The 19,574-nt window shown below is 35.0% G+C and overlaps 1 protein-coding gene and 1 long non-coding RNA gene across 6 annotated transcripts; one reads left to right on the top strand and one right to left on the bottom strand.

The window, feature by feature from the left end:
- Positions 1-4,467: 4,467 nt before the first annotated feature.
- LOC122195877 (uncharacterized) lies at positions 4,468-5,162 on the bottom strand. Its single transcript, XR_006186868.2, has 2 exons — positions 5,004-5,162; positions 4,468-4,712 (listed from the first exon to the last, which is right to left on the bottom strand). It is a non-coding gene; the product is annotated as an uncharacterized LOC122195877 (long non-coding RNA).
- A 1,957-nt stretch (positions 5,163-7,119) lies between these two features.
- Positions 7,120-19,192, top strand: LOC111900061 (ABC transporter C family member 8). 5 transcript variants are annotated; one of them, XM_042900399.2, is made up of 13 exons: positions 7,122-7,289; positions 12,803-13,372; positions 13,672-15,602; positions 15,693-16,013; positions 16,120-16,206; positions 16,312-16,914; positions 16,990-17,154; positions 17,237-17,531; positions 17,628-17,842; positions 17,928-18,233; positions 18,316-18,379; positions 18,562-18,801; positions 18,879-19,192. In XM_042900399.2, the coding sequence occupies exons 2-13, from the start codon at positions 13,348-13,350 to the stop codon at positions 18,989-18,991; spliced, it is 4,365 nt and encodes a 1,454-aa protein (XP_042756333.1). In that variant the 5' UTR covers positions 7,122-7,289; positions 12,803-13,347; the 3' UTR covers positions 18,992-19,192. The 5 variants fall into 5 exon arrangements, with proteins under 5 accessions (XP_052625987.1, XP_042756333.1, XP_023751707.1 ...); XM_023895939.3 differs by having other exon boundaries at positions 12,782-13,372; XM_052770026.1 differs by having other exon boundaries at positions 12,743-13,372.
- The last annotated feature ends 382 nt before the right edge of the window (positions 19,193-19,574 follow it).

Genomic DNA, 19,574 nt, shown 5'->3' with positions numbered 1-19,574 from the left:
GAAAGTATAAAATTTGAAATAAGTAAAATTTTATTATTGAAAGTTGTAGATAATCTCGTTAGAAACATGTAGGCGAAAACCTCGTCGAAATCCGAATTATAACGAAGAAGTTATGACCAGCCGAAGATCCGCGACAAAACCGGCACGACGCCGAATGACTTGAAAAGTGAGTTTTTGATAAACTGTTTTTTAGCCTTAGTGATCTAAATGAATGTCGTAGTATTCGTTCAACCGAGAAGTTCGATAAAAAGAACACCAAAATCTGACTTCGTATGAGGAAGTTATGTTTTTTCTAAGTTTCAGCTTAGTAGTAGACCATTAAAACCTTGAATTTTAGATTGAGTGATTTTTAGCCGACACAACCTAAACGAGAATTGAAGATCTCGTCAATAGTAGTGACGAAAACGGATGTCGGATGAAGAAGTTATGAATTTTTAACGAATTTACCAGTCCCGGTCTGTTAAAAATAATAATATTAAAAATAAAGTCAAAATTAGCCGACGAAGTCTAAAAGAAAGTTGTAGAGAATAATTTTACCTACACGTGCATATAAAGAAAGTAAAAAACGGAGCCCGTATGCGAAAGTTATGAATTTTAGAAGTTTTGGGCTTAATTTCCGAGAAATTTCGCATGGATAAGGTCGAATCTCGCATTGATGGTACGGAATTGGCCACGTCACCTCGTCCGAAGCAGCTGCATCATCGAGTCGTGTCCCGTCCGAGGTGCGACGCATGCGAAGCCACCCGGAGCCCCTCGCTGCTGCCACACGCATCACTCCTACTGCTGCCATATGTCCCTTCTTGCTTCGTGGCCTTCGCTCCAGCAACCGCGTGTCTTCGCTGCTGACTCCTCCCTTCTCGATCGACCTTCGGACCTCGCCTATAAATAGGGAGGCTGCAAACCAGCCCGGTAAATTTTAAGAAATTGTCATTTTTGGTCCCTTTTTCCATATTTTTAGTATCTCCACTCTCCCCAAAGCCCCGATAACATTTCTAACACCCGAAACACGCCCCGAAGTGCTCGTGAAGCCCAAAAAATTTATCTTTTCGGTTTTGAAGCTCTACCTTCGCAGAGCCCGGTTTTCAATAAAACTCCCGGTTTTCAACATAGAAAGTCATATTTAAAGCCGAAGTTTTGCCCAAATTACTATTTTGACCCCCCGGTTAATTCAAGGTGAGTTCAATATATAGGAACAACTGTATGTTATGTGTTATATGTGCTATGTGCTTTTCAGTATTATTATTCCGAGTTATTTTCCCGTGATATTTTATTCGCTATTTTTATAGCAAAAGTAATACCTTTGACCATGTGATCAGTGAAAGGACTTAGATTCACATTGGTACTGGTACGTAGCCTTTGGCCATGTAGAGCATGTCTCTGTAAGAGAATGACTTCTATTCTATGACATTGGCAGATTGTTAGATAGGGATATAAGCCTGAAATCTACCAAGATGTTAATCAGAAATCTTATGTCTTTTGTGCCATTTGGGCGAAGCTTTATTGATATATATCAAGTATGGAAATTGTTATGTCTCATTGATTGTATACCTTTGAATCAAGTCATTGATTGATATGGAAAGCTTAACACATGATTCACATATGCTTTTGTTGTTCCTTGTTTCTCTTTGCTTTTGTCATATTGAAGTATATATATGGTATAACGTTATATTGTATATATTATTGAACTCACTAAGCGTCACCGCTTACCCTATTAATGTTTAACAATTACAGGAGATAAGTAATCAGTATGCTCGTATACTGTTCGGAGATTTAGAATAGTTTGTAATAGTACTTTTGTACTTCAGTTTAGGTTTATATAAATTACAATATCAAGGGTAGTTATGTAATATATAACACTTTGTAATAGTCGGTTTGTATCCAATAGTTTGTAACCTCTTTATCAATGTAAAATATTGTTTCTATGAATATGCAAGTAGCATGTTTTGGAGTAACTATATTGTCACATATGAAAGTTTGGGTCTTTCAGAAATACGAAAGTTAGGGTCTTTCATTCTTATTATATTTACGTTTTTGACCTTGCTTGTAATTATGTTAACAATTTAGGTCCTAATTCCATATTTTTCTTGTATTATCCTACTAGAGACCATTCTAAGACTAATGCGTAGCTTTAAATATCAGATGTATATTATGACACAATGATAATACCCAAAGAATATATATTTATATCTATGTATAATAACTTTATACCAATGTTTTATTACTTCATAATATAATATGAAAATTTGTTTATAATGCGTGTAACCATTTCATATATTCATTTGCATGTTAGTTCAATATAACTAAAGTGTCGTGTGCTAACCCATTATAAATAATGTTGAACATGTATCATATAATGACAATAAACTTTCACATTTGGCATGCATGACATGTATGTATCTCACCCTAAATGTTTATAAAACTTAAAGAAAATGGGGCCATAAAGGCTCACTTTTGTTGCGTGATCTAAGCTCAAGATTTAGTTTGTTTTTTGAAAGCTTCTCGTGACAGACGACAAACCGATAACAAAGAAGGAAACCGAGGCTCCTGTCTCTTCTTTGTTTGCTGGAAATCAGAAGTTCAACACCTCCAATAGAGGTATTCTTGGGTTGAGTTTGAAATTAAAGTAATGAAGTGAGTAAGGGAGTTTTACATGGGTTTTGTGGGTGTTTTAAATGTGGAGCAAGCTCGGTATTTATAACCTTTTTGATTTCCCCAAGTGGTTCCATTGTGTGATGTATGAGGGAGTGTATGGAAGTAAAAGAACATACATTCGACTATTACTCATAGTGGTTGCCATATTAGAGAATAACTCCTCTTAATTTTTTTTAATGATTCAAATAGTAATGTCATAATTTAGGCTATTCCCAACATTGCTTATTATTTGGACACAAGACTCTACCAACACTATTTGAATTGTCATAAAAATACTATTATCTCAAATATACTAGTACGTGACTTATGAGTTCCTTTTGATTGCTTTAAAGGTGGGAAATGACTCCATAGAGGGATTCTAGGAATTGGTATGCAGCCAAGAATTTATTTGATGATTTCTTTTCTCCAATTATATAGAATTGGTATACGTAGGATTTACTTTTTATAAAGTAGGTGAGCATGAGTCTTTTAATCCATAACTAGTATATATGTAGTGAGATGGCTTATTTAAGTTAGTGTAAATTTATATAATTTGCAATAAAACAGAAATGTCTCCTCTTTTTAAGGAAATGACATTTATTTATTTTTAAGCACTATTAATGGTTTATTTTGACAATAAATTAGTTAGCGTTGTATTTGTGATGTTTAATTTATCACACATTAGTCTTCTCAAACCGTATTTATATAATAATAAGAAAATCCCAAAATTTTGCATTGTTAGGCAAGCTTTTTTACAAGTTGAGATATTTGGAAAGTGGTTATAAATTTAAAATGTCCCACATATATTTTATCATTCCATCATTTTATTCTTGGTTCATGATATAATAATTTTATTGCAGTTGTTTGGTCAGCGCATTCTGACCTGAAATTACCAATTGTAACATGTGGTCCCATCATAAGGCTTCATGCTTGAAGTTTGGAAGCACTTTGGGACCTTGGTGTCAGCGATTGCATGAGAGAATCTTGAGATCTTATGGCTTGTTGGGGAGACTTACGGTATAGGTTGGACTACTCCGGGTACTCCTTAGATCATTTGTCGCAGTCATTGAAGTTCTTTAGCCATGATCGGGCTCATTCATGCATCAACGCCCATAGATTTAGTAGTAAAGGTATTACTATTGACGAAGTTACCGAGATCCTTGTTATCGGTAGCGACGAAGGTTTCGCCAAGATCTCGGGTCGTATGCGCTTGCTCTTTTGGAGTTGCACCCCAAGTAGGTGCAGAGGTTGGTGTCGAGGATCCTATCTCACGGTGGTTTTCCGAGGATCCCGTATTGTCAAAGTTCAGGATCTTGGGCTGCAAGATCGATGGTGCTGCTTCTTGAGGCATGTGGATCTCTGCCCTCATTTTCTCCATTTACTTGAGTATCGTCTTGTTGTCATGCTGCTACTGAGTGACTTGTTGTTCCGATCTCTTCATCATAGCGAAGATTTTGTTATTGTAAATCAATACAGGAGGATCCTGAAATCCTTGGATAGCGACTAGAGATGTGTTTTTCTTCGGTGCTTCTAAGGTTTTCTTGGGAGCTCCACCTGGGGGTGGAGGAATATTTTTGGAGGAAATGGGAGGAATGGAGGAAGTGGATAAGGTCGGTTGGGTAGACATGATTCTCTAACAATTATGAACACCATGACCCCACGGTGGGCGCCAAATTGTTTTGGTCAAAAACTGATCAAGTGTAATTCGACCAAATTGTATGAGAGGCTGTGGTGTTAGTGCAATGTAAGTGTAAAATAATGATCAAAGTGAGACAAGTGAGTTACAAAGAAAGCCCTTGATCATTTATAGGATCTCCGACATAAAACATTGGGAGGTGATAATGATCATCTGCCTTGATGTGTTTTATTGATTTAAAACTAAAATTACAAAGACGATGAAGGTGATACAAGTACAGGTGTAATAGTGGAGCTAAGACTATAAATAACACTTGTAAATCACATGCATACAAGCTTCTAGCGATTAATTTAAACAAAACGTTCTGAATCCAAATGCTACTTCATGTAACGTTTAACAAAACGCTACAAGCCACCAGCTACCAACTAATTTTGCCGAACACGCCCTATAAATGTTAGAAATATTAGTGGTAATAATCAGGATCCTAAAATATATTTAAGGATCCTGAGTCTTCAGAAATATTTAAGGATTCTTAATATGATTCAAAGATCCTGTCCCTAACAATGATATTTTTGTTTAAAGTAAAAGTTAAAATTTTATACTTTAGAATATAACTTTTTTCTTTTTATTCAAAAGTTTTGTTAAAGCTTTCAAAAATCCAGTGCAAACCTACCTTTAATGGATCAAAATCAAACATAAAATCAAACCATTAATAATCTCTGAAATAACTTAGTACCTTAAGCATTACAGATTGGGAGTGGGCATCGGTCAGCAAATCCGACGTGGGGTCGATGAACACCGAGCCACGAACTCGGCATGCCGAGTTTAGTGGCCAAACTATGTTTGACTGAGGTGAATTCAGTACACTCGAGACCATTCCTCCCAATCTTATAAAATAGAGTATGTCATCTTAACAACCATATAGAAATAAATGATTAATTAAATAATCGAATTTAAGTGGAGTAGTTGGGCTATAGCATATAATAAACTAAAGTCGTATAAAAGTTAACAAACCCATATATTCCCATGCGCTTCGCACATGCATACTTTAAAAAATAAAAATTTGTTAATAATCGAACTATTTTGAATAAAGTTTGTACTGTTTTGTAGTGTAATATATACTAGTTATGAGACCTATGTTATACGGTTTTGATAAAATAAAAAATTAAATGCAAAGGTTTAAAAAAAATTTATTTAAATTTGAAATTTAAATTTAAAAATTTGAACTTAAAAGGAAACATTTTAAATATTATATGAGTTGTAATATTGTAATTTATTGGTTATTCTTAATTAAGACAATTATTAATTGATGTGTAAATATGATGTGTTAATTAAAAAAAGATAAAAAAAAATGAAAAAATGACAAATGAAAAAAACATTTATTCAAAAATATCAAAAAAATGACATGTGTCCAAGTTAATGAAAAAAAGACATGTGACAAAATTATTTTCATTTATTAGGGAGAATAACTTTTTTTTTTGTTATTTTAATACATAACTTGAAAAAGATTGTGATAATGTGTTCCTTTATCGAAAATCCAAGTTTCTCCAATGATATCAATGGATGATTGTTAGAAAATAGAAGTCTTGGTCATCAAAAATGTTAAAGATCTCAGATCTTGTATTCGGTCTTGGTGCTATCATCATTTAATTCATAATAAATTATGTAGATTTTTCATTTGAATATTTAATATTTTAATTTATCAAATATTCGATCAACCTTACACAGAGCAGATCAACCTTACACAGAGCAGTTGAGGGACTATGATATACAATTTGTCTTTTATGGAAGGCTTCCTTCTACCCATGTGCAGCAAATGGAGTCTTGTTTTAAAAATAACGAGATACGACATTATAGTAGAGCATCTTGTTTTCGTATTAATAATCCATAAATTTTATATATCATTTCATAAAGTTATTTATTTTCTAACATAACAATTATACAATAAAATCCGAAATTTAAAATGTTAGGTCCCGTTTGATATGCATCTTTTCAAGTTCAAACATATATTTCTGGCTGAATGGACCGGAAAGACTGTTTGATTTGCACAAAAAAAAAGGGTCTTTCCCGGTAAGATATGTCTTTCCTAGAAAGCCCCAAAATCATATCTTTCTGGCTAAATGGGCTGGAAAAACAATTATGCACCAAACCCCGTCTCTTTCTTTCTTTCTTGGATTATTAATTTTTTTTAAATAACTTTTTTTTTTAATTTTATTTTTTATTTTTTATTATTTTTTTTCGTCATTCAGCACAATCAATCAGATGTACAATCAAACAATATGGTTTCTTTCCCGGTCAGAAAACTTTCCCAGACAGCACTTTCCCAGACAGAAACTATCAAACGGAACCTTACATTAATCGAGTTTGAGCTTATCCTAGGGTTGTTGAGTTGAGCTCAAGCTTATCTCAACTCGTTTACAACACACTTCTATTTAGTAAATGTTCAAGGATTTTGATTATCAGATGTTACGACCAAATACTTCATAAAACAGATAAACAATATCCTCCGAAGGTCCATACCACTTGATCCCAGGTCACACTATTACACCGATAATAGATCATAAAGACATAAACCACTAACAATACTTTGATCAGATCGTGCAAGATTTAAAAACTAAATCTTATTTATTGAACTTGACCTTATTTGTAAATTAAAATGTCAATAATCATAAAAGAAAATTCTTATAAAAGTAAAAATTATATTAATTTGTTAATAATGATTGACATTTTAAAAACATCACAGTCAATCAGATGTACAATCAAACAATATGGTTTCTTTCCCGGTCAGAAAACTTTCTCAGACAACACTTTCCCAGACAGAAACTATCAAACGAAACCTTACATTAATCGAGTTTGAGCTTATCCTAGGGTTGTTGAGTTGAGCTCAAGCTTATCTCAACTCGTTTACAACACACTTCTATTTAGTAAATGTTCAAGGATTTTGATTATCAGATGTTACGACCAAATACTTCATAAAACAGATAAACAATATCCTCCGAAGGTCCATACCACTTGATCCCAGGTCACACTATTACACCGATAATAGATCATAAAGACATAAACCACTAACAATACTTTGATCAGATCGTGCAAGATTTAAAAACTAAATCTTATTTATTGAACTTTAGACCTTATTTGTAAATTAAAATGTCAATAATCATAAAAGAAAATTCTTATAGAAGTAGAAATTATATTAATTTGTTAATAATGATTGACATTTTAAAAACATCACGGTAAATTAAAAATAATCAAAATTTTAAAGCGAATGGGATGTTTAACAGTTAACTTCTTCCTTTATGACTTTTGCCACATGTTTTTTGTCTTTTCTTAACAGCGCCCCGTTTTTTTAATTGAATCACACTTTGCCCTCCCATTTTCTAATATTGTTCTGTTTTGAAACTTTTCTCATCTTCTATTCATATTTCTCTAATTTTATCTATTCCGCTTACTCACTCTTTCACTTTCCACGTGCTTTTCTCCGAGTTCCTTTCCGATCATCTTACTCTCCAGCTCCCGGTTTCTGTGTTTCTTCCTCCTAACTCTTCTTACGACAAGTATTTTTTCTCTTTTCATATCTTTCTTTAGGGTTATGTAATTGGGTTTTACAATTGTCCTGCTTTGTGGTGTCATCGACGACTTCTGTTTGACAATTGTTATGTTGTCTCCCATCTTTCATGACTTGTCGACAGGACCGGAGAAGCTTATCGTTTAGTGTTCTTCGGCTGGAGAAGAAGACCGACTGTACACGTGGAGAAGAAGACCGACTGACCGCAGGTACGGCTGTCGGTTGTTGTTTGATGCCAACGGTTCTCCAAGAAGATACCAGTCGTAGATGAAGGTCTTTCTAATGATTTCGATTCAGGTTACATCGATGTCTGATTTTGTTTTTGTCTTATGTACGTTTCAAAGATTCTGAAAAGTGTTTGAATTCCTTTGCTACTACCTACCATAGCGGGGTTGCTTCCATCTTCTGTGTTCGGTTCCGCAGTCTGAAGAAAACGGGCATCAAGCGGACATACTGTAACGCCCGTAGATCAGGGCTAGTCAATTTAGAGACGATAGGCGTCAAAAATGAATTTTTGATGAAAGATTATTTAGAATGAATAATCTTAACTAAGTTGTAGTATATGTTACAAGGATTCCGTACATATATAGAACGCCAAAATTTGACTTCGTAAGAGGAAGTTATGATTTTCTGAAGTTTCGACTTAGCGGTATGCAGCCTGAAATACTCGATTTGAGATCGAGCAGTTTTTAGCCGAAACAATCTAAACGAGAATCGAAGATCTCATTGTTGGTATCGAAGCGATGAAAAGTTAGGCGAGAACGGACGTCAAACGAAGAAGTTATGAATTTATAACGAAGTTTTCCTGTCCGGGCCTACTAAAAATAATTAATAAAAATAAAGTCAAAATTAGCCGACAAAGTATAAACGAAAGTTGTAGAGCGTAGTCTCACCTACGTGTGGATATAAAGAACGTCGAAAACGGAGTTCGTATGAAGAAGATATGAATTTTCGAAGTTTATTAAATAATTAATAATTATATTTTAACTATTAAATCCCAGTATTATCCGAAGACGAGTCATCAGACTCATCCGAAGTACGCCCCGCGTACACCGAGGTATGTCGACATTCACACTCGAGTACTTCCGATACGTAAGCCATGACGATCTGAGGCGTACCCCCCGCGTACCCTCGTACGCCCCGCGTAACCCCGAGGTCCAGCCTCTATAAATAGGGTCCGAAGGCAGCTCTTTTCTTTTGCAATTTCTCTCTTCTCTCTCTAGTTTTTGCCTCGTTTTGCGTGCCGTTTTTACCCCGAAGCCCTGGTAATATTTCCGAGCCCCGAAGCCCCGAGGATCCCGAAGAGCGTTATTCCCGAGCCGAAGCGCTGCCCGCGAGGAGCCGGTTTTTGTGAAGATCTTCCAGATCTACGGAGAAGCACTACTTCTGCAAGCCGTAGTGCTGCCCGATTATCTTCTGATCAAGTGAGTGTATACTACCTTTCATAAACACGATAATAATACAAGTATGGTTTGAGTGTATTAAGTATATTGTGGTTTATACGTGTGAGTGTGTAGTTACTTTCCTCTAACACATAAATATTAAGTATTTTCTATAAAATACGTGCTATGTGTATAATATGAAGTTGTTTATATGTGTGGGTGTATAGTCCCTTTCATAAACACGGGTATAATACAAGTATTGTTTGAATGTATTAAGTATATGTTTGGGAAAGTGTGTGGTTACTTTCTTCTAACACATAAATATGAAGTATTTGTTATAAAATACATGTTATGTGTTTATATATTGTTGTTTATTTGAGATGAGTATGGAATGAATGTTTTATATAGTTTTAAAATGAGTTAAACTGTATATGTATTTAATATCTACAAATATGTTGGGTAGAACATGGGTAGATGAGATAGTTGGTTTGTGATAAAATGATGAGGTATGAAAGATGATTAAGAATGATATTGGTAGATGCACCAAATAAAGAATGTCATAAACTAGCAGATGCGCTTGAGAATAATATCGGTAGATGCACCAAATAGTGAATGTCGTGATCTTGGCAGATGCGCCAAATAGAGATTGTCATAACAATAGTAGATGCGCTTATAGGATAATTTTGGCAGATGCGCTTATAGGATAATCTTGGCAGATACGCTTATAAGATAATGTCGGCAGATGCGCCTAAAAGAGAATGTCATAAACCTGGCAGTCGCGCCTCATAGTGTATGACATAATCCTGGCAGAGGCGCTTAAAGGATAATGTTGGCAGATGCACCTTATGTAGCATTGGAAGTTTGTGCTAATTCCTTAGGTCAATCCTTAGGAATGAATGAATGACGGGTAGTTGAATTCCTAGGGTAAAATCCTAAGAAAGATAATAGGGATGAGTAATTGAGTTGATTGTTTAATGGTTGAATATAATAATTATATTATTGTGGGTTGAAAACCCTATATGCTCACCAGGCTGCCAAGCCTAACCCACTCAGTTTTCTTTGCATTACAGGTAATGACACAAGAGTATAAGTTGGTGGACTTGACGAGAGATTTTGGATTATAGGCCAGTAGTTATGAATAACTGTTGTAAGGTCTATTTTGTTCTGTTTATGCTTTTGGTTTGTATTGAACATGACATCCCGAGATTTTGTTATATAATGAAAATATATTTCTTTAAGGAAATGCTATGATAATTTTTATTATATTTTTGTTTTGGGAACAAATTCCGCAACTGTTTTTCTTTAAAAGATTACTTTGATTTTATAAAACAAAGCATAAACAAATCGGTCTTTTCTGGCCGTGAAAATGGGGATGTCACACATACTTGCCGTTTTACATAAGAGATTGAACGAGAATAGGTACTTCAAACCCTTTAGAACTCTCTATGTGTGAAATTCAACTATATAGATTCTAAATGTCGGTTGAAAAAGATTGGTGTATAGTGGTTGTTAATATGCTAAAGGAAAGTGCATATGCAGTGTTTGTGGAAATGCCTAAGAGAAGGTAATATGTTTCTATTATCTGTTATAGATCAAATATGCTGCATCTTTGTACATGTTTCTATTATCTATCATCAATCATCAATCATTTTTTTTTTCATATGAACATGTTTCTAAATCTTCTTCAGAGTTGGAATTGGTTAGATTACAGACAGATGAGCTGTTGAGGTCGGAAGGTATCTTTCTATCAGGTTATTGGATCAAGACACACATATCTTAATCTTCTTCCTCAATGGAAGAGAAGTAGTCACCAACTTTGAACCTTGCTTATATGAATATGAAGATGAGACCAATAGTAGAGGTAAAAACTATAGAATACCAATTAATTCAATATATTTCGTGATGATTTTATTAATTATTTTGTAACAGGAACAGTGAATCAATGGATTTGAATATGGGAGTTGCTCCCCCTAGGAAGATAGGAATTACCTGTTGGGTACAACGATCAAAGTGATGGTTACAATTCATACTCATCTGATGATGATTTACCTGAACCTGTAGTGATGACACTAAAGTAGGGCTCATATGTCTAGGACATGGATTTTCATCCGGTATAGTAAATTTTGATTCTTGGTCAGGTCTCATTTACTAAACAAATACAATTTTACTCTGTTAATTATGTATTTATTATCTTATTTTCTTTATAATTCCTTAAATTATTACATTTCGGACAGGTACGAGACAAGTCATCATAAACGACAACATGGGTTCAAGATTTGGCTAAGATGCACAAGGTCATTCATAAAAAAATTACATACAATGTGGATGGAACAAGGTTTAAAACTATAAAATGTCTTTTTTATCCTTTTTATCTGTTAAATCTATGATGCTTATTAGACCATTGAATAAGTTATTCTCATATGGGACAAATAAAGAAGGTGAATGATACATAATGGAATATAACGAAAGTGGAGGAGTTTCCCTATTTGTGTTTGTTGTTTGAAGGTTTAATGTAATTCTTTTTCTATTACAACTTGGTCAAATTGTATACTTTTATGGCTTTGTTAAAATGCATTGTTTACATGCTATCGGGGTAACTTTTTTTTTTACTCAATGATTAAAACTATTAAAAAAATTTAATAGCTTGATTACATATGACCGTGATTAATTTTTTTTACTCAATGCTTAATGGGCCAGTAAGCATATTAACAAAAAAAATATCCCTAACTGCAGTTAATAAGTATATGTGATGCTTTTGGAATTCAATAAGTAAGTTACAGCTTCTAAGCAATTCGTTTTGACATTTAGAAATCCAAAATTTGGGGGTTTGGCTTTTGATTCAATAAGTTGAACAAAGATTCTGATTTTCACACTTAATCCAATTTTATTGGTATATTATAAATTGTAATTGTTGTTGTGAGCATGAAATTGAAAAGAATCCTTTGGTGAATTTGATGACTGCATGGCAACCAATTTTTAGTCCGATGCAATCTAATGATATTAGATTGAAAAAACATTTCTGACCCATGCGGAGCATGGGTCCTTTTCCTAGTTTTAATAAATTTACATCGAAAATTATACACAACTATGAGATGATGCCATTAAAATCATATAATTCTAAAATAAATATTTGTTTTAACAAAATTTAACTCAAAATTTTATTTTCTTAATTATATTCCATCATTGATATAAATAACGATAATATTTAATAGGAAATTTTATACGGATCCAAAGTTGCTTTGTATAGTGAATTTAATAGTGTTTATGTATTTATTACGATTATGATTTGATGATTTATGTGTTGCTTTGTATAGTGAATTTAATAGTGTTTATGTATTTATTAGGACTATGATTTGATGATTTATGTGAATAAGAGTAGTAGAGTACTGTAATAGCACCCTATTTAATATCAACATTTATATTATTCAAAAACTATTATTTCATAATTAAATAATTTAGTTATTTTTAACAACATACTTTATTCATATATTTTTTCAACATAATCATTTTATTCCTGTCATGATACAGTCATAGTAATGCCTATTGCTGAAATAGTATTCATCATAGGACTGGCGTCCGTCTGTGCAGTTTTCTACTGAAGCAGACATGGAATCAAAAAAGAGGAAAAAAACAGTGAACGCATGTTTTCATGCACACTGATTGAGAAGACGACGACGTCGGTTGGAGTAAGAAATCGGTGAAAACTTGTTTTCTCCATGCTCAGACGATTGACATGATGGCTATGAATGTTATTCATCCAGCTGTTCTTATCTAACAAGACAATAGCGGAAGCGGCGTGCAAATGAGACCTAATTGGAAGAAGCCAAAAACTTGGGGAAAATTCTGACATATCTGATAGGGGAAGAATGCTGCTGTCATCGATTCGTCATTTTCCTTTTGGAATTTATCTGTAGGTGTCTTTCCTACCACCATGAATTTGTGACATGATACATGCGTAATGCATTTGTCTTCTTCTCCGCCGAACTTGCTAAATCAATTCACCACACGAGTACCTGATCATGTGCTACTTCTACTAATCGAACGTGAGGTTCATATATTTGTGCTACTAGTGGTGGTGGTGGTTGTCAATGGCGGATTGAAATTTGAAGAAATTGTTAGATCGGAGATATTCAATGGCTCCTATGAGAATTTTACTTGGTACCTTCATCTTCGCTCTCCGTTTTTTGACTATGTTTAATTTCGCTAACTAGCATCAATTGTTTATGGAGATAATTATGATGTCTTGATTGTGTTTGTTTATATGACTTACGATTTTCATTGCGTGTTTTACCTACATCCACACATAAACGTCCAAAATTTATGCAATTCAACTCTTCTGGTTAATCTATATGAATATTCATTAAGATTTGATTAATTTCCTTGTGTGTAGATTGTCACCTCATTACCATAATTTCTAACATTGTTGATGCAGCTGCTAACTATTAGTTTATGGACAGGGGGTGATTTTGATTTGCTTTCACCAGCCACACAAATAAGTATTTCAGACATCTTCAACTTGGCGTTTGTCTTTATCTTCTACCTTTTGCTACTCGTAAGTTATCTTAGGAAAAGTAACACCAACAGATTCAGGGGAAGAAGTGATTGGATATCACTCTCAGTTGCATTTTGTTGTCTTCTTACTTGTGTTGCATATGCTATTGCTGGTTTATGGGAGGCAACTGCTAAAACCCCTCAATGGAGTTGGTGGGTTTTGATTGCTAGAGCTTTTGTTTGGGTATCTTTGATGGTTTCATTGCTTGTAGAAAGATTCACACCAGTGAAGATTCTGGCTTCTGTTTGGTGGGTTTTCTTTTTCATGTCAATTTCTGTTGTGAACATCTTGTGTTTGGCAGATAAACAGAGCATAAGCATCTTGGTTTTAATGGAATGGGTTGCTAGCTTCTTGCTTTTTTTATGTACTTTAAGAAACATAAAACACTTTGTCAACCAACAAACGTCAAACCAGGCGTTATCAGAGCCCTTATTGGTTGATGAAACACAGGAAGAAGGGCATACAAGCCAACTGGAAGAGCCAAGTTTTCTCAGTAAATTGGTATTTTCTTGGGTGAACCCATTGCTTGCATTAGGTTATAGAAAACCATTAGTTCTTGAAGATATTCCATCTCTAGCATCCGTAGACCAATCATCCACAGCCCATGAGAAATTCACCAAGGCATGGGATTCACTTCAGAGGGAAAAGACCACAAACAATGGTAACTTGGTTCCTAAATCATTAGCCAAAGTTTATTTCCTAGAGATGGTTTTATCAGGACTTTGTGTCTTTCTTAGGACTCTATCTGTTGTCATTAGCCCATTGTTACTCTATGCCTTTGTTGACTACTCCAAAAGTGACACACAAGATCTACATCATGGACTCTTGTTAGTAGGGTGTTTGATTGTAGTAAAGGTAGTAGAGTCATTAACCCACCGACAGTTTTTCTTTAATGCAAGAAGAACTGGCATGAGGATGAGATCTGCTTTAATGGTGGCAGTCTATGAGAAGCAACTCAAGCTTTCTGTTCTAGGAAGGAGAAGGCATTCAACAGGGGAAGTTGTAAATTACATAGCAGTTGATGCTTACAGAATGGGTGAATTTCCTATGTGGTTTCATATAGGGTGGTCATGTTTCCTCCAACTATTTCTTGCTATTGGTGTCTTGTTCTCCATAGTAGGGGTAGGTGTTCTTCCTGGTTTAGTACCCCTTTTAATATGCGGGCTTCTTAATATTCCATTTGCAAAAGCTGTTCAAAACAGTCAGTTGGAGCTTATGGTAGCTCAGGATAAAAGATTGAGATCCACTTCTGAGATCTTAAACAACATGAAGGTCATAAAGTTACAATCTTGGGAAGAAAAATTCAAGAAATTAATTGAATCTTGTAGAGAAACTGAATTCCATTGGCTTAGAGATATTCAATTCAAGAAAGCATATGGCACGGTTTTGTATTGGATGTCACCAACGCTCGTTTCTTCATTTGTATTTTTTGGATGCGTGCTTTTGAAGAGTGCTCCTTTAGAGGCTGCCACTATTTTTACAATTTTGGCAGCATTAAGGAGTATGGCGGAGCCCGCAAGGGTTTTCCCTGATGCACTTTCTGCATTAATCCAGGTCAAAGTATCCCTTGACCGGATCAATTCTTTCTTAGTTGACGATGAACTTAAAGATAACAGAATGGAAAGAGACCAAGAACTTGAAAGTTCCCATGATGGTGCTATCAGAATCCAGAATGGGAATTTCACTTGGGAACCGGAATCACCCATTCCAACTCTTCAAAATGTAAATCTTGAAGTGAAGCATGGGCAAAAAGTTGCAGTTTGTGGGTCAGTTGGTGCTGGAAAGTCATCTTTGCTATATGCTATACTTGGAGAAATATCCAAAACATCAGGAACAGTAAGTTCACAAACTCATTTTTTAATTTCTTTTATAATATCCTTGTAATTTTATATGAAGTTGAGTTTCGTTTTTTTTTTGGTTTTCCAGGTGGGTGTATCTGGTTCAATCGCTTATGTTAGTCAAACATCTTGGATCCAAAGTGGTACAATTCAAGATAACATACTGTATGGGAAGCCGATGGAGAGAAGTAAATATGAAAAGTCCATAAAGGCGTGTGCTTTGGATAAGGATATTGAAGCTTTTGACCATGGAGATTTAACAGAAATAGGACAAAGAGGGCTTAACATGAGTGGGGGACAGAAACAGAGGATTCAACTTGCTCGAGCAGTTTACAATGATGCTGACATCTATCTTCTTGATGACCCTTTCAGTGCTGTAGATGCACATACATCAGCAACTCTCTTTAATGTAATTTTTCAACTTGTTAATTTAAATCAGATTGGTGTTATTAGTTTTTCCTGTCTAGCTACTCTCTTAATCTTTGGATATTAAACTTCTGGATCTTTTGCTTCAGGATTGTGTTATGACCTGTTTAAAGAAGAAAACCGTCATTCTTGTCACTCATCAAGTGGAGTTTCTCTCATCTGTTGACAATATTCTGGTAATCAGAATAAAAAACCTATAAATTTAGTTACACATGATGGCTTTATATATCGGTTTTAAGTCTATTTTACCATTTGCATTTGATTCTTCTTTCCCTTTTAAGGTTATGAAAGATGGTCAAGTTACACAATCAGGAAACTATGAGGAGCTGTTGATGGCAGGAGCAGCATTTGAACAGCTTGTGAATGCTCATAAAGATGCCATTACAGGTTTAGAGCCTTCGCCTTCTGAAAACAAAAATGAAGTAGTAAAACCAGGCATGGAGAATAGTGATAATAAAAGTTATCTCAGTAAAGGAAACAGTGAGGGGCAATTGGTAACAGGAGTGCAGTTGACGGAAGAGGAAGAGAAGGAGATTGGAAATGTTGGATGGAAGCCTTTCTTAGATTACATTGTCATCTCAAAAGGATTATGGCTTTTGTCTTTGTGTGTATTAAGTCAATCCAGTTTTGTTGTTCTTCAAGCAGCTGCAAGTTATTGGCTAGCATTTGGTATTCAAATCCCTAAAATCAGTAACATCATGTTGATTGTTGTTTACACTTTGCTCTCAACCACCAGCACCTTTTTTGTGTATTTGAGATCACTACTTGCTGCCCTTTTGGGATTAAAAGCCTCCAAATCATTCTTTACTAAATTTACCGATTCGATTACACGTGCTCCCATGGTCTTCTTTGACTCTACTCCAGTTGGACGAATTCTTACAAGGGTAAGACTTATTTGGTAACTAATTAATTAAAAGTTTAATTAATTATTTGGTAACATATTTACTATCTTGTGTCAGGCCTCATCTGATCAAAGTGTGATTGATTTTGACATACCCTTTGCGTTTGTGTATTCGCTTGCTGCTGGTATTGAACTACTTGGTATGATTGTCATTATGGCCTCAGTGACATGGCAAGTTCTTATTGTAGCCATCTTCGGTATCGTGGCTTCAAAATACGTTCAGGTGAATACTTTATAACTTTTTTTTTAATCATATAAAAGCTCAAGTCTTTATTAACACGAGTATATCTTGTTGAGAATCCCAGGGATATTATCAGCCAGCTGCAAGGGAACTAATGAGAATCAATGGAACCACAAAAGCACCTGTGATGAACTACGCATCTGAAACGTCACTTGGAGTGGCAACAATACGAGCATTCAAGATGCAAGAGAGATTCTTTAAGGATTATATGAGGCTAGTGGATACAGATGCAAGTAGTTTCATTTTCTCAAATGCAACATTGGAATGGTTGGTTTTGAGAATAGAAGCTCTTTCGAACCTGACCTTGTTCACTGCTAGTTTTCTCCTGGTTTTCATACCAAAGGGTTTTGTGCCTCCAGGTATGTGATTTCCACTTGTCTTCATATATATTCATTTGAAGACAACATTACATATATTAAGTGGATAGTTGAATTAATCTTTTTAATTATATATAGGTTTGGTTGGGCTATCTCTTTCGTATGCACTGACATTGACGGGTACCCAAGTGTTCTTGACTAGATGGTATTGTAGCTTGGCCAATTATGTGATTTCAGTAGAACGGATCAAACAGTTTATGAACATTCCATCAGAGCCACCAGCAGTTGTGGAGGACAATAGACCACCCTCATCTTGGCCTTCCAAGGGAAGGATAGAGTTCCAGGATCTCAAGGTAAAAAAAAACTTGTTTTAATTAATTAATCATGTATTATTCCATGATCTAGATGTTTTTTAAAGTGTTTAATTTGTGGTTTCAGTTGAGGTATCGTCCAAACGCACCACTAGTACTGAAAGGTATCAGCTGCACATTTGAAGAAGGGAAAAGAGTAGGGATTGTTGGAAGGACGGGAAGTGGGAAGACAACACTGATAACAGCCTTATTCCGTTTGGTTGAAGCTGATAGTGGCCGGATCCTTATTGATGGATTTGACATTTCCTCAATTGGCCTTAAAGATCTCAGGATGAAACTCAGTGTCATCCCCCAAGAACCAACCCTTTTTAAGGGCAGCATCCGAACAAACCTCGACCCTCTAGGACTTCATTCTGATCATCACATATGGAAGGTAACCAAATCATCTATCTATATAATCTTTATTTATTTCTTTTGTATTCAATATGCTTATTCTAATGGATTTCCAATTCCAGGCATTAGACAAGTGTCAACTTAAAACTACCATCATGAATCTTCCACATTTGCTGGATTCCTCAGGTGTGTGTGTGGACCTTAATCTATTAGAAAAATTAAGAGTTTAAGGTAGTATTTAGTTAGTATGACTGATGGTCAGAGAAGAAATGGAATGGCTCTTTCTCTTTCTCTGTATGAGGTTTTAATAGTATAAGTTTTTTGGGGTTTAGTGATTGAAAAGCTATCATGTTTGACAATTGAGACAGTGAGTGACGAAGGAGAGAACTGGAGTGCTGGACAAAGACAACTGTTTTGTCTTGGAAGAGTTTTACTGAGAAGAAACAAAATCCTGGTGCTGGATGAAGCCACTGCATCCATTGATTCAGCCACAGACGCCATTTTACAGAAAATCATAAGGGAAGAATTCTCCAGTTGCACTGTCATAACTGTCGCTCACAGAGTTCCAACAGTCATAGACAGTGACAAGGTCATGCTCCTCTCATTCGGTATGTATGCTATGCTCCTCTAATTTTCTATACTATATATGCAATATGTTCAAATGAAATAAATAACTAATTTGCAGGAAAAATGGTGGAGTATGATGAGCCTTCAAAGCTACTGGAGACTACTGAATCTTTCTTCTCCAAGCTTGTAGCTGAATACTGGTCCAGTTGCACAGCAAGGAACTCTGCCTAAATAATTAATTACATACTTGCTATCAGTCTTATTAGTAGGAAATTTATATATATTGTGGCTCAAACTCAAATAATTATATCATCATTCATAATAATAGTGTTTTAGCTCGAACCTGATATTGTTTTAATAGATTATAGTTGATTACATTTGTAATAGTAAATTACAGAAATGGTTCCTACTCCAATGAGTGATTCTCCTGTCTCTTCCTGTTGCCATTTTGGTGAAGTCTTGCCTTGCAATTAACCTTGGCCACTCCTGATTGAAACCTCCAAGATTAGAACTTGGGACCTCCCTTATGAGGAGCTACTTCCTTTAGCAGGTGAGCTATCTATCTATCTGGTAATGGTTAAATAATAGAGTTGGAATAATGGTGATAAATCTGATTGTAGCCTCGGATTTTGATTTTGAAAAAACTATTAAGAACAAAAAGGGCGTTTTTGTAATGTGAAATCTTTTATAGCATTAAACCTGATCTATTAAAGATAAAGCATCCTGAAAAGCAAGCAAATCAAGCCCAGAACTGTAGAAAACATTTGCCACTGAAAACACCAGAAATCAAGAAAAATACACGAGGCTCCCTTTG

Source organism: Lactuca sativa, chromosome 1 (genome assembly GCF_002870075.4).
Source record: "Lactuca sativa cultivar Salinas chromosome 1, Lsat_Salinas_v11, whole genome shotgun sequence".
NCBI lineage: Eukaryota > Viridiplantae > Streptophyta > Magnoliopsida > Asterales > Asteraceae > Lactuca > Lactuca sativa.
This window is presented reverse-complemented; position numbering and strand designations above follow the sequence as displayed.

Coding starts and splice junctions, on each gene's coding strand:
- LOC111900061 (XM_042900399.2), top strand. CDS start 13,348: ATGGCTCCTATGAGAATTTTACTTG. Junction 15,603..15,692: donor TATCCAAAACATCAGGAACA/GTAAGTTCACAA, acceptor TTGGTTTTCCAG/GTGGGTGTATCTGGTTCAAT. Junction 16,207..16,311: donor CATCTGTTGACAATATTCTG/GTAATCAGAATA, acceptor TTCCCTTTTAAG/GTTATGAAAGATGGTCAAGT.